This window comes from Cimex lectularius, unplaced genomic scaffold (genome assembly GCF_000648675.2).
Source record: "Cimex lectularius strain Harlan isolate CLEC.00 unplaced genomic scaffold, Clec_2.1 scaffold77, whole genome shotgun sequence".
Lineage (NCBI taxonomy): Eukaryota > Metazoa > Arthropoda > Insecta > Hemiptera > Cimicidae > Cimex > Cimex lectularius.
In genome coordinates, this window is record NW_019392836.1 from 475,361 (window position 1) to 491,514 (window position 16,154).

The window sequence follows — 16,154 nt, forward strand, 5'->3', positions numbered from 1 at the left end:
CGAAACATTGGTACGATAAAGAAAATGTTTTTCTAAAACCTACGTCACACCAGACCGCATCTCGCGATCTCCGAATAATCATTAATCAAAATATTGGGAAAAGATAAACTATTTTTTAAAAATTACAAAGTTCAAGGCATCACAAGAGACTGTTTCCTTTTTCTCCAGAATAGACGGACTAGGTGCCTACATAGTAAAATAACGGAAAAAAGATTTAATATTAAAATAGAACGATTTATGTAATTACAAAGACGGACGACTATGTATATAGATATCTATAAAAAGATATAATTTCGTGAAAATTGTCCGATTCTATACATCTATTTGGTCAGTTCGCAGAATTTTTTTTTTACTTTTTACACATTTTCTTTAGTCCATCCGATTACAAACAAATATCTCAGAAATAGTAAAATATATACAAGCGTTTCTGGGCTGTGCAGTGTTTTGTTGATTTGCCAACTCTTCTTGCTCCGTTATGCGCTAGATCTCGAAAATAAACAGCGAGAACCAACGGACCAGCTTTCATTTCGAATAATCAATATCATAATTACTATTTTTTGGAAAAATTAAATCGATTTTTTTGTGTGGGGGGACAAATTTTGATGAATCTCAGAATTACATGCAAGAGATATAATTTTTTTATTTGATTCATTGGTGTCACAGATTTCTCTTGAAGTGTAAATTGTTCACTGATTTGAAAGAATAAAAAAAAGAAGCGGACCATCATACGTTTTGAATAAAACACAATTTAAAAAAAAAAAGAGGCATATTTTGGCAAGGGGCAAGACACATGTTGATGGATTTCCAGCATAAACAGCGAGTTTAGATGAACCAAAGCCTCATATTATTTAAATAATTTGAATGAAAAATATTATATCTTAGTTCATGGAATTTGTCAAAGGTTCGCCGAGTGTCAAATATAAACAGCGAGTTTAAACGGGTCCAGTATAATAAATGTGAGTAAAAATAACAACTTAAATTTTGATCAATTTTCATATAAAACGGCTAAATAATATTGATATTTATAAAATACATGTCATATTTGGATCCATCAATGTCCGGGGTAATGCAGAATTTATGTTCAAATAAACAAACCGCTTAGTAACAATATTGGACAGTTATTATCACATTTACTTGTCTTTATAGCGCTTATTATTATTGTACAAATTTGCCTTGGAATAATACATACATATGTATGCATACTTCTTCCTGCAATGTGGCGCGCTTGATCTTCAATACTCTCCTCGGCAACTTTATAACATGAACTTTTTAAAAATATAAACTACTGTCAATTCATTCTGTATTCAACAAGAAAAAACAAGCATATTTTTTGTTGACTAGGTGCTGTGTCCAATAGTGGTTTCTAGAAGAGTTTTATTTTATTTAGAAGTAACGTTTGATCTGTTTTACGATTAATTTAAACTCGTTGAGTTTGTTATAGTTTTTTAACGTTTCGATAAACAAGCTCTGAAGCCTTCTAATAATGAATAATGTGAAGAAATAATGAAATTTCTTTTGGCTTTTTCACGTTTCGTTAATTCTAGTCTGCGCCTTTGTTTTGCTCTTCAGGCTGAACCGCAAAGCAGACCCCACACACTGTTTAGTGTCCAGGAGTCGGCCCCCATCAAATGTGGCCGCCGTCGTTCGAGTATCGAATGTCGCGGAAAAACTATGATCGAATCAATTCAACTTGACAAGCCTGGAAAAATGGATTTGTGGTTATACCAAGCTTACCGGCGGATCGTGATTTAGCAATTTCGAATTTTGCCAACCGACAAAAGGTAGGCGGATTTTTCCCTGGGCATGTCGAGAAAGAGAATTGACCCTTCTAAACGGGTTTTCTATTTGTGATCTTTTGTATCATCTGTGTTTTCTTTGCTAATTGTGGTTGAATTAAGGATTCAAGTTCGTTAAAAATTTTACGATTTGCCTTTTCACACAATTGGCCCCATGTATTATTATTTGAAAATAATTTATCCAGTACTTTTTTTTGACATTGTGAACCTGTTTTTGTAGGTGTATTTGTATTTTTTCGTTTATACGAATGAGACTTGTTCTTCACGGGCTATTTGTCAATATTACGTCAGTTTATTTTTGTGTGTTTATGTTTTTGTATTAGTCTTTGTTTTAAGTTAGTTAAAGGATTAAAAGGAGTTGAGAGATTGTGTGAATTAGAGGCGTGAAAAGCGAAATTCCTGTATATTTGAATTTTTTTAAATATAAAATACTTGGGCTCTTAGCAGATCATATGAAAATTAATTACTTTCAAAATTAAAAATTATACAAAATTACATGAAAAGACAAATTCTTCTAATTTTAAGTTAAGATTTTTTAATCTAAAATAATTGGCCTTTTAAAAATCTGTGAAAATTAGTTACAATTAGCATTAATAATTTACAAAAATTATTCAAATAATTGTATTCAAATAGTTCATAAGAATAAAAGATATTTAGATCATTTTAATTTGAAAAATGTAAGAAATTTGGGTTTTTAAGAGCCTAATTATTTTATATTTGAAACAATCTCAAATTAATCCTTTATATTGTCAAATTAGCCGTCTTTAACCTCATATTAACCTTTTTCTTATTAAAATTAACACGTTATAATAACAAAAGTTAATTTGAAATTAAAAAAGTTTAATTCAAACGTAAAAAAGAGTTAATTTGAAATTTAAAAAAAAATATTTTGAAATTTAACAAAAGTTATTTGAAAGTATGAAAGGACTATTTGAAATTAAAACAAGTTGATCTGATGCAAAAGGGTTGTTAATTTGAGAGCAAAAAGTGTTAAATTAAAGGTAAATACAAAAACCCAGGGGTTACTTTGACTTCCAAAATTTCGCTGGTAAACAGTCTTAAAGAGAAACTGAACAAAGCCAATCAAGGACCATACTTCGTGGCACACCTTTTTTAATAACCAAAAATATCGTTTATCTCTAAAATGACACTTTTTAGAACAGCCCAGACATCAGTTTGTTATATGGTGCAGGTGTGGGGTGGAATTCAATACAATGAATTCCCACGTTCTTTCATGAAATAATAGAGCTTTTACCTATGATTTATAAGAATACATGTTGCAATAAAATTAAATAAAATCATAATTTCTTATTTTATCGAGAATTGGATTTTGAGGACAATTGTAAAGGTATTTAAATAGCCAGTTACGTTTTGATTCAAAATCGATACATGGAACTGCTTAAATTAAACTTTAAGCGGTATAATGACTCGGGATATTGGTGTATGTCTTAGGTGTACTTCTTAGCTGTATGTCGAAAGCTTGCCAGTGTGAGAAAGAAATGGTTAAGTCTTGAAATTCTGGACGGAGAAACAATGTTTGAAAAAAAAAACTGTATACTGTTTTTATGTTTGTGCGTATTTATAAGTAATATTTATATGTTTAATTTTCTTATATGTCGTTTGTGAGTAAATGTTTTGCTGTCTGTCATCTTTTTTACATGTGTGTGTCTCTTTTTGATCTACGTGTCCGTCAGTTTGTCTGCCTTGAATCTGTATTTGTTTGAATATGTGTGTTTTGTTTGTGTTTAAGTAAAATTATGCGTTGTTTGTTTTCGCGTTTATATAGTTTTGTTAGTTGTGAATAAATGCTTTGTTCAATATCTGCCTTAAGTCTGTGACTTCAATTTTCCCATAGGTATATGTTTTTTATTGGTGTCTGTCGATCAGTGGTTTTGTAGATGTCTGCTTTTTATTTATTTATTTTAATCTGTTCTTTTTTGTGTGTGTTTGTCGGCACTTTCATCGTTGGTAAAATTTGTTTGACTTTCATAACTGTACCTAATTTTTACTACAACTGGTAAGAAAGAAACGGCCCATCTTTCTTTAATTTCTTGTTGGATCATTATTGATTATCTCTAGTGCTATGGTTTAGAATGTTTAATCCCTGCTCGTTTTGTCCTAACATTAGGTACTTTTATTGAGTCGGAAAGTTGACAAATGTGAAAAAGAAGCAATGCATATTTTAAGTCCCGTTGTTTTGAATGAACAATTAACAGCTACAAGAACAGGTTCTCAATGTAGATTTTAGTTAATATCGAGTATGAAAAGTCTTACTCTCCCAGCAATTCTTCAGCTCTTTGCACAAATGCCTTACAGTCGTAAAACCCATATCGGTGTCGCATTTTCCAAATTTTCGTGGGTTTTGCTTCACCGGGGCGACCGCAGCACGACCACAGAGACCGATTACGCGTTCACACCGAGTGTATTTTTTTCTTTCGATACCCTCGATCCTTGAAACGGCTTCAATTCAAATAAATTGGTGGAATACAAAGCGAAATAAGAAGAATCCTACTGACATTTGTAACGATGAAATGAGAGACGGGCGTTTTTCTCGCTGAGTTTTTTTCTAGTGAAACAATATGTATAAATAGATTTTTATTCAAATTCTACATGTTGATATTTGTCATGGCTGCCCTATTTCACGTTATTAACTATTATATACTATAGAACATGCAAAAATAGGCGCACAGGAGACGATCAGACAGTAGGTTCAACACCTCTCGACCTTGTTACAGTAATTATCTTTTATAAGATTTGACAAAGTATTTCTTCTTTTACCTTCGATTATTATATAAATATTTCACCAAATCTGGTGTCGCAGTCCGATCCGGACAATAGCGGCTTAAAATTTTTATCGTGACAAGCCTTGCGTAACTCTTCCAAACAGTTGGGAGATAAGGCAAGGGGAAAACAATAGATTTCCCAATAGCTCTGGACTCGTCCTTCCTGATTGTCTGATCGAGTGGTTCATAGCACGATGGCTATCCGCGAATTTCCGCCGCGGAATGTAGATTTAAAAAACAACACCTTGTCCTCTCTTGGACGTTGTTCAGCAGTAAAGGAAGAAGGGGGCAGGTCTGGGGAAACGGAGATTCCGTTGTGTGTGGTCAGGCGCTTAGGAAGCGAGGTTTTTCGTTTTTGCGGATCCCCACCAGGCCGGTGTTGTTTTTTAATGTTATGTGAGCCCGGGCCGAGCATACGCGCACGTTTTATGATACTATTTTAATTGGGTCAGCCGGATGAGTGTGTCTCTCGACGGGAAATGTCAACGACTTCACCAAATGTCGTTCAAACTCCCTGGGAGTTCTGGCACGCTCTGATTACCATGCCAATAAATGCCTGTTCGTCAAAATTCACTAGCAAACTTGTTTGTGTGTTTCAGAGTGGTAAAGAGAGAGAGAGAGATAAAGAGAGTGAGAAAGAGAATGAAAAATTTGATTCTCAGCTTCTTACTTTCGTTGCAAAGTTTTAATTAAACAACAAAGGAGTGGGAGAAATATAAAGTGTGTGTGTGTGTGTGTGTGTGTGTGTGTGTGTGTGTGTGTGTGTGTGTGAAGAGAGAGAGAGAGAGAGAGAGAGAGAGAGAGAGAGAGAGAGAGAAAGAAATTCTGATGATGATGATGATATGGTTTTTTTCCACGCAAAAGTTAGTCCATGTTTCAGCCACTTACGTGCCTAACAATCTTTTCGTGAGTTTGTTTTTATTCAAGACCCTGTGTCCATATGTCTGTTATTTTTTGTGTACGTTTGTATGAGTGTTGGTTCTGTGCATGTGTTATATGTCTTTATTTTATCATTATGAATGGGTATTTTTTTCTTTATTCCCTAATGGTTAATAGCGTTTTCGTCCGCTTGGACGAGCAAGGAGTCGTACTCTTTTTGTCAATAATTTCCCTACGAACCCGGTCACAATGATGTTTTACGCTTTCTTCGCCCTGTCATCGGTGCCGTTACCACCGTGGCGAGTCGATTTATGGTCTGTGCTTTTTCAAAAGGAAGCACTTAAAAATTAAAGGAAGGAGGGTTTTTACGTTTTGATGTAACTGTTGCTTACTTGTACTTATATCGCTTAACAAATCTACTTGTTCAGGCTTGTTGTTGCCTCTTTACAACTTTCTTTCATGCAATCCGTATTTTTCTATTTCTTAATTTCCCTGAAAAACTCTTAAGAAATTTCGATATTATTTCATTATCACTGACTGTGTTCTTCTTGTTACATTCAATATTAATATTTGCTATAATATTGATAAAAGAGTTACATCCTATAATATAAAGTTTAAAGTGGTAATCGATAAGTAAAGTATGTTGTTATTATTAAACACACGAGTAAGGTTTGTCTGTCATCGTCCATGACGAATTAACCGATAATCATCTAGAGTTTTCTCGGCTTGCTACCTATGTTTAATGTTTTGTTTAAATGTTCAAGTTCATGTAAGAATATTGTCCCACGATTTTAAACATTCTTTCACATGCTTACATAATTATGAGGTGCCTTGCAGCAGTAGTTTTTCGGTTGAACTGCTCCGGTATAATAAATTGTAATGTGAATCCATGGGTGGGCGCGTTAACTCCCTTGTAAAACTACAAAGAGATTAAAAAATTTTGAAACTGGCCTGGGGGTAAAATCGCGGTATGCAACCAAAGAGCGACGAAAGACCGGTTGGAGCCACCAGAATGAATGTTTATGTCAAATTAGAATAAACACCCAATAAGTGAGAACATGGAGTGTCCGTGGTCCTTGTAAATGAGACTGGAACAATCCGTGGCATCTGGTCCGTCCCATTATATCAAATATCAACCGTAAACGACAACTTTGTACACTCCCCAACTACAGACGTTTTTGCCTTTGAGGCTTCCGGAGAATTCGGACATGACCGGGAATACTCCCATAATTGGAGCCACGCGACACTACTGAACATTTCTGACATTCACCGCTCGAGCACACTGTTTATATTGCTCTCGAGATAAAAACGAATAAAAGAAAGCCCACTCCCATTTGATAAAAGGCTTCTTTAATGTCTTCATCTGACAAGTTATGTCCTCATAAATTCTCTTACCCTATCGAGATCTCCTTATTTCAAAATACCTGACCTTTTTCTCCTTCATGGCAAACCTTACATTCTTAACATGTTTGCCAATTCCATCCTTTTTCATTTTTTTAAATTCACTACTAAGATTATCATGGGGCCAAAGCAACGATTCGAAATCATCAATCATGACACACAGTAAAACAAAAACCATTCTATACCATCGTAATGGCAGTCTGATAGTCGTTTGCCTGTGTGTTTGCCCGAGAACGTGTATCAGGGAGCGAGAGCGAGAGAGAGAGTGAGAGAGAGAAAGAGTTAAAGAAGAAAGAAAGCTTGAGAAAGAGAAAAAGAAGAGGGAGATAGTGATATATATATATATATATATATATATATATATATATATATATATATATATAAAGGGAGAGCGGAGAGTGGGAGAATGTGAAAAAAGAGGGGAAGAGAATGGGAGAGGAAAGTGAGATATACAGAGGGACGATTGGAGAGATAAAGAAAATGATAAAAAAAAGGAGAGCGGATAGTGAGAGAATGTGAAAAAAAGAGAGTGGGAGAAAGAAAGAGAGACAGACAGACAGACAGACACTGACTGACAGACAGATAGACAGACAAACAGACAGGCAGAGAAGAGAAGGACTGTGAGAAAAAGACAGGTTAAAAGGGAAAGCTAGAGGTATACACACAAAGGCAGAAAGTATGTGGCTAAAGACGGTCGTAGAGAGAAAGAAAGAAAATTTGGAAGAAACAAGTATTATTGCAGCACTAGAAGTTTTTTCATGACAGTCATCTTCTTTCTTGTTATTATACTTTTGGAATTCGTCCCAAAACGTGCCGATAACCTGCTCCTACTGTTTTTCAGATTTCTGTTCTATTATGTTCCTAATCTTACTGACAATTTTTTAGCGTATATATCTATCTTTTGTATCGTCTTCGTAGATGTCGCCCTAATCCATTTCTTCTGTTTAGTTTTTAGTTTAATTTTTAATTATTTGGATTTTAGTTCAACCCGTATTAACACTTTTTATACTTTTTAATTAAAAAAAGAAGATAGAAGGGATATTTGTTTGTAAATGAACCACCAAGTTTCATCCTGGGAAAAATCCAAAATATTCCTCACGTTTCAACATTTTTCTCATTTGACAAATGTTCTAATGTTTTTGTTTGTTTTTCTTTTTTTCCAGTGAGGCCAGCGAGTATATCAGGCCTGAAGGACACGAAAGTTAAAGTTAAGGATAGACTGCGGTTAGTCTGTCGATCTAAAGGAAACCCGCTTCCTGCCGTATCCTGGTACAAGGACGGGAACCCTGTCAACGCCTCGAGGGCCTCGAGGATCCAGTTTAAGAAGTGAGTACTCTTTCTTTTCCTGTTTTTTTTCCCGGTGAAAATGTTTCGCGTCCTCTTCCAAGCTTTGATGGCACAAATTTGTTTGGGTTTCGATCTTCAAAAGGCGCGGGGGGAAAACCCGGCGGGGCCGTTCTCTGACGAAAATAAACCACCCTTTAAAGTGTTTGATCTCGGAAAAACCGCTAAATCCGCGCCAATATGAAAATGCTCAGGGTTTTTTAAAAATGATCTTAAAGGAAACCCCTTTAAAAGAGGAAAAAATACCGATTTTCGTAAATAAATAATGTATTTAATGGATGTATAACATTTTTTGTGAATTTTAATTATGTCTGCGACGTTATGAAACTAGGTGACTCCATGATCATTTTGGCCTTCCTTGTTTACGAACACTCAGGACCAAAGTATGGCCTAAAAGAAGAAGAAAGCAAATTTAGTTTCTAATGACAAGCATTCGGCCTTTATAAGGCATCGTCAGGACTTATGTTAATTTCACTTTATGAAAAACATATGTGTGCAGTTGATTCTATCAATATTGTATAGAACTTACAAAACAACCTTAAATATGCCTACAGATTGACTTTTTTACAGGCGATCTCAAATTTCCCTGAAGGCCGATTCAGATCCAATATTGCCAAGGACTGAACAGTATAGAAACCTTATCCCGGAGGTCCTCCTCTTGTTAACAAAGACCTCTTTTAAAAATTAATAAGACCTTCATAAATTGAACTTATGTCCATAGTATCTGTTTGAATGTACCATTTTAGTATGTAGAATCTTTTTTATTCTTCTTCTGAATAATTGAGATTCTTTGTCAATTATTTCAACATTCGAAAAGTCAAATTTATGCTTACTTCATATTGATTGTTTTTATAGTTCGATACCATTTCTGGATTTATTATCACAATCAGAAACATGACCATAAAATCTATTTTTTATTATTTATTTGGTTTGGCCAATGTATTTATTGGATTGGACATTCTCTATACGAAAACCTGTGTGTCTGTTACAGTCCTTGGCAATATTGGTACTGAATCGGTCTTACAGAAAATTTGAGATCGCCTGTAACTTAAATATGTCAATCTGTAGACATAGTTAAGGTTGTCTTGTATGTTCTATATAATTATGCTTTTAGAAAAACATTTTCTTTATCGTGCCAGTGTTTAGATCTTTATTGAAATCATCTTCAGGGCCTGGGATTTATAAACATTGTTTAAATTTTACAAATGCATGGAGGATGTGAAAAAATGAATTTATACAATGCTAGAAATTTGAGATTAAAAAAATAAATTGAATAAAATAAATAAGTAAAATGAATTTATACAATGTTAGAAGATTGTAGATTAAAAAAATGATATATTAAATTGTTAAAAATGATAGATTAAAAAAGTAGTACAAATACTGATTGAATCTAAAATTTTCTAACATTGTATAATTTTTTTTATTCTAAAAATTTCTAGCATTGTATTAATTCATTTTTTTAATCTAAAAGTTTCTAGCATTGTATAAATTCATTTTTTTTAATGTAAACTTTTCTAGCATTGTATAAATTCATTTTATTTATTTATTTTAATCTAAAATTTCTAGCATTGTATAAATTCATTTTTTTAATCTAAAATTTTCTAGCATTGTTTAAATCTCAATTTTTCTAGCATTGTATAAATTCATTTTATTTATTTTAATCTAAAATTTCTAGCATTGTATAAATTCATTTTTTTAATCAAAATTTTCTAGCCTTGTATGAATTCATTTTATTTATTTTTTTATTCTAAAATTTCTAGCATTGTATAAATTCATTTTTTCAAATACTACATATATTTGTAAAATTTAAACGATATTTATAAATCCCAGGCCCTGAAGATGATCTCAATAAAGATCGAAACGTTGACACGATAAAGAAAATGTTTTTCTAAGACTTACGTCACACCAAGCGCATCTCTCGATCTCCGAATAATCATTGACTAACGGTCACAGTTCTATATAGTTATATTGATTGTTAAATCAATTGTATAAATGTTTTTCATAATATGAAATTAATATAAGCCCTGATGATTACCTTAAAATAGATCGAAAGCTTGGAATAAGCAACTAAATTTGCTTTCTTTTTCTTCAAGAACATACCTTGATCCAGAGAGTTCGTAAATAAGGAAGTAGTGATAATTCTAATACTGAAAATAGAAATATTCTCGTTTATTTAGTCTGTCAGCCATAGTTTCCCCAATTCGGCCTATTAAATGTAAACCGTGATTTAAAGAGAAAAACCAACGAGAATATGCGGGCCTGAGAGGTCAAGTTACATAAAAGTTCAAATCCTCATTCAATCCTAAAATATAAACAAAGCTACTTTTCCATACATCCTTCTGCTCCGTCGGACAAATCATCATCGTTCATTACACGCCAATTTATGTACATTTGTTTATTCTGTTTTTAAGGCTCAGTAAATTTTTTCCACACACTGTTAAATCCATTTAATAAGTTATCAAGCAGTTAGGTTTTTAACAATATTTCATTTGGATGTACATACATTTTTTTAAGCTTATTAATTTATTAAAACCAGTTTACAGCTTATAAAAGCGATTGTAAAGACAACAAATCATAACTAGTTTTATTTTTTCATGGTCAGAGAAGGTTTCCTCTGGTGCACATGTTCCTTCTATTTAACCCTTGGTTTTTACTAAACAATTAGCTAGTACTTGTATTGGCAGTTATATAAACAATTTGTACTTGTGTTTGCTACAAAACAAAATTTTTTGATATATCTGGGTTTTTCTCGGTAGATTTTCTGACCTATTAATCTGAAGCTTAATGTTCCATGTATAGACATTTTATCCAAGAGTTAGAATTTTTTATTCAAGGTACACGTAACAAACCGTGGGAATACCGTGAATGTCATTAATAAAAAGCGACAATTATATAGAAACCCTGGATCAAAGGGTTCGTCGAGAACTCTGCTCCCGGGGCGATCGGAGGCGTGAAACGGTTGCCACGGCCTGGAAAAACGGGCACAATGGAAGACAAATGTCGCCCCTTTTAAGAAAAATCCTTCCAGGTGGAAAAATGGACATTTAAAAAGCTTGAAAAACAGGCCGGAGGCGTTTGAATGGGCTTCTGTTTCCCACGTTAAACAGGCCCGTGAGTCATTGCCTAGAACGAATCTCGCCGGCTGAAATATTCCTCCGGTCTCGTTGTCAGCGGGTCTGACGCATCTGTTAGATCATCAGCGAGATCATTATTAAAGTAATGAATAAATAATAAACCCCGACGCCTTCTTTATTGGCTCCTAATATCCATAACTACGCTTCCCATCAAACCCATGACCCCTGCACTGGCTATAAATCAATTCCTTTTATTGTTCGGGCATCAATTTCAAAATATCGCGCGTTGATTTTCCTATCTTCCACTAGCATATTTTAGGATACGATATTCTACGCCTATCTATCATATAACCTGTCCGTTATTGCTAGAATCCAGCGGCCTTAGGGTAAAAGTTCCAGTAATTCAATTCTTCTTAACTCAATTTGCTCATATTTTATTCGAAGTTCTATATTCGAAAAAACCATCAGCTGATATTTGATTATGGTAAACATAAGCCACATAATTATTCAGAAATCGCGAGATGCGGTCTGGTGTGATGTAGGTTTCAGAAAAACATTTTCTTTATCTTGCCAACGTTTCGATCTTTATTGAGATCATCTTCAGGGCTTGGGATTTACAAACATTGTTTACATTTAACAAATACATTTAGGATGTGGAAAAGTGAATTTATAAAATGCAAAATATACTTTTTTATATTCTATCAAAGTATTTCTACTTTTCCACATCCTAAATGTATTTGTTAAATGTAAACAATGGTTGTAAATCCCAGGCTCTGAAGATGATCTCAATAAAGATCGAAACGTTGGCACGACAAAGAAAATGTTTTTCTGAAACCTACATCACACCAGACCGCATCTCATGATTTCTGAATAATTATCGATTAACGGTCACTAATCAACACACATAAGCCACATAGTTGGATTCACAATTCACTTGAAAAGGATCCGTTGATAAAAGACCACCAGCTAAGGTTAAAAAAACTTGAATTTATAAAAATGAAACTTCTCCTACAAGAGCCTCCAATGATAATTCAACATGTACGAACATATTTACTTAATACATCACTTGTAGTTGTAAATACCAAATAAATGTAATAAAAAAATTAAAAAAGAAGTTTTAACCCATAGCTGATAATTAAAATCAGCTGATAGAGGAAAACAAGTAATTGATAGTTGTGTTATCTGAAGCATAAACAATTTGTTTTTCTAAAGGATCAACAGATATTAAAACATTTAAATTTGTCTTTTCCTGAAAAAATTGTGCTTGTTGCATCACGAATAACTAAATATTTTCTATAAAAGAATAGAATATTGGAAAACTAGCAGCTTGCACTTGAGTTCTTAGCACCAAAAGTTACTCATACTTCGTTTTATTAGGAAACATTCAATACCAGAAAATAAAAAGCAAATTGAACAACCCAAATTCATGTTCACAGTGACACAAGCCATTTTATACTTGGATTGTCAGGAAAAAAATTGCTACAAAGAAAATAACCTGCTTATCCTTCTTGGCTTCTTAGCAGCATAAGTACTCATACTTGGTTTTAGTAGAAAACATCCCATACCAGAAAATAAGCGACAATTTGAACAAACCAAATTTGTGATTACAGTTACACAAGGCATTTTACCATTGGTCTTTTTGAAAAAGATCAGTTGTTACTAAGAAAACAAACAGCTTATACTTGCTTAGCAACAAACTGCTTACATATACTTGGTTTTTTTAAGAATCATCCCATAATAGAAACCAGGCAGTAGATTAAATAACCCATTAAAATAAACACATACTTAGGTTCATAGTAATAAAAAAAAAACTTATACTTGTTTTGAGAATCATCTCACAACATAAAAGAAGCAGCAGATATAAAAAAAAAATGTGTTTACATTGATCCAAACCGCTTATTCTTAGGTTCTCTTAAAAATAATAAATTGATAAAACAAACAAGTGGCTAATTCTTGGGTTCATAGCAATAAAAGCAACTTATATTTTGGTTTCTTAAGAACTATCTCATATTAGAAAAAATGCAGCAGAATAACAACAAAATTTGTATATACAGTGACACGAACCAATTACATTCTTCGGCTATCTTAAAAACAAAAGTTGCTACTAAAACAAACAAGTAGCTAACACGTGGGTTCGTTACTATAAAAGCAACTACTTGATTTCTTAGCAATACACGCAATTAAGCATACTTGGTTTTTTTTAAGAATTGTCTAATAGTAACACCAAACTTGGAATGAGCATTAGGTTGATAGTAATAAAAGCAACTTTTTAAGAATCGTCTCACACTAGAAAATAGTAACACAAGCCACTTATAACTTTTGAATAATAATTAATTATTGAATCTAGTACGGATGTGTAAACAATGTGCTGATGTGTTTACAACCAGATAACAGCCGATACTTGATTTTGTTGGAACCATAGTAACAAAAAATTTGGCATTTAAAACAAAATCAATTGATATAAGAAAATTGCCGCTCTGGAGGTAAAATTTTCCGATCTGTTATTCATGTATACAAAAATTGACGTTATTAATACTTCATAATCTTTGTATTCAATTTTTAACTCAAAGAATGAATAGTATCGTATTACATTTTATTCTAGCCTTAAGGCTTGAATGATCGATTATTGACAAATAAGACTTACAGAAAGCTAACATACTCAAATTTCATGTGGTACGTTGGCTTGTTCTTTTCTTAAACCATTCAAGCTGAAATTGTCATCATCTTTCTTATTGTGCACACGTTGCCAATGGGCCTTCCAATTTATAAAACACATGCTGAGTTTGTTAAATGTTTCGTCTTCAACATCTTGTAATTGTGTACTTTTTCAGAGTTAATTGGCCTAACACCAATTACAAGCAGTACCAGGTGGTCTGACATGGTAGATCACTCCGTGAAGTGTTTTTTTTTGTTTGTAAATCTTCGACAACTTGATATACTATCATTAACTGTGACTACCTGTGATGCAGCCAATAATTCTAATAAGAGGAGTTCAAGCTCCCTTAAGCTTTACACCTGTCGACTTAATGTTCAACTTAACCACATGGCCAATCATGGATGCCTTTTTCGGATCGTCAACGATGGCTATAACGGCAAATGTAGAAAAAAATATTATGAGCTCTCGTTTAACAAAAACAAAGGTGGTGTTTTCCCGGCGGAGATGACTGTTATTTAAACTAAATTCTTCCAAGATAAACTCTAGTTGCTAAAGTGGAGTTTTTTTGTGTTTAAATTTTACTAAAAATGAATTTTTTATATATTAAGTAGATCAAAATTGAATAATTTCGACGGCTTGTTCTACGCAAATTTGTTATTAAAAAAACGTGTTTTCTGTATAAAATATATATTTTTACCCGAAGGTTTTACAAAGTTAACTTTTTAACTCTATTTTCAGCAAAGATGGAAAAAGTGAAAGATAATTAATTTCTAAAAACAAAACAAACATCTCAGATGGACATTACCACCTGTGAGATGCAGTGAGGTATTGAAGTCACTTAACCCTATCGGACAACGCCATTACCGGGAGAGTTTAATGTACTGACGTTTGCAGAACCGTGTATAGAATAGTCGCCGGTTGAATAAATCAGGCATTTTATACGTACTTTATACAAATATGTAATAAGGCAACCGTTAATTACATTAATCTTTCGTTCCCTCCCTACCTATCACTCTCTCTCTCTCTTTTCTCTCTCTCTCTCTCTCTCTCTCTCTCTCTCTCTCTCTCTCTCTCTCTCTCTCTCTCTCTCACTCTCCCTCCGTCTCTCTCCCCTCTCTCTTTGTCTATAATATGGGTCGGTGGACAGTTCTTAAATTTTCCCTTTACCGGAAACGTTTGACATTTCTCCTCCACTTGGAATGATTTATGAAATTCGAAGTCCCCTTTGCCTTATAAGCTTTCAGGTCGCAAACACCGCATTACACATCAGCTGTGCCGGTTTAGCCTACTCGCTTTTTGAGCCTATCTATATACGACGTATGGAATATTATTTTATAATATGAACAACAATTGATTTTTTTATTTTAGGTGCATTTTTCAAGGAAGGCTCAAAAAGCCATTAAATTTACTTTTACGTAATTTAATTTTTTGGTCAATTTTTACTTAACTTTTGAAAAATTTTATTTATTGGCTAAAATTAATGGCAAATAAATTAATCTCTAACACTTAGACTACAAAAGTGTCTTCACGTCGTGAATAAAAGGGGAGAAGACGTTAATTAAAATTATAGAAGCAATTATCATTTGTAATACACACTCTAATTGTTTATTTTTCTCATACGATCTCCCTCTTTTTAACCTTGTGACAAACTGTGGGAAAAATCCCACTGGGAATTTTCAGCTGAATTTTTTGAACGCTGGATTTATTTCTCTAATTGTGTTGGACTTGGAATCCTAGAATGTTTATTCGATTCATCTGATATTTTTCGAAACACTCTTTACAATAATAAAAGAAAAGTTAATTATATTAAAATGGCGTTTACATTGGGTAAAAATGGTCAAATTATATGGAGATTACTAGGGTTGGATGTGAAAGGAAGGGGGATAAGCGAGAGATTAGTGTTAAAAGCGTGTCCGGTAAATCGTGCGGTGCAAGGTGCAACGGCAGGTGGCTGGCTACAGGTGTTTCGGGATGCACCTCCCTGCCATCTACAACACACTTCCGACCTCACGCATTACCATAAGCACATCACGCACTCTGCTCCTATTTCATCCGCCTTCCCCGGCCGTATGGACAGGAATTTTTATGGGCCGATAAGGCTTTCTTTTTGCCTTTGGGACCTAGCGGAAGAGGGATCACTTTTTTAAACATACGATCCTTGTTTATGCTTGATTTGCAAATGAATTGACGAATAGTGACAGTTTTAGGCAAATTCGGACAG

At 33.6% G+C, this 16,154-nt stretch overlaps 1 protein-coding gene across 3 annotated transcripts in view; it reads left to right on the plus strand.

Annotated features, from left to right (window-relative positions):
* Positions 1-16,154, plus strand: part of LOC106669170 (protein vein) — a 130,839-nt gene that overhangs the window by 98,100 nt on the left and 16,585 nt on the right. For all 3 annotated transcript variants that reach the window (XM_014398473.2, XM_014398477.2, XM_014398472.2), the window contains exon 2: positions 8,023-8,185. In XM_014398473.2, coding sequence (XP_014253959.1) covers positions 8,023-8,185 — 163 coding nt within the window. The remainder of the gene's footprint in view (positions 1-8,022; positions 8,186-16,154) is intronic.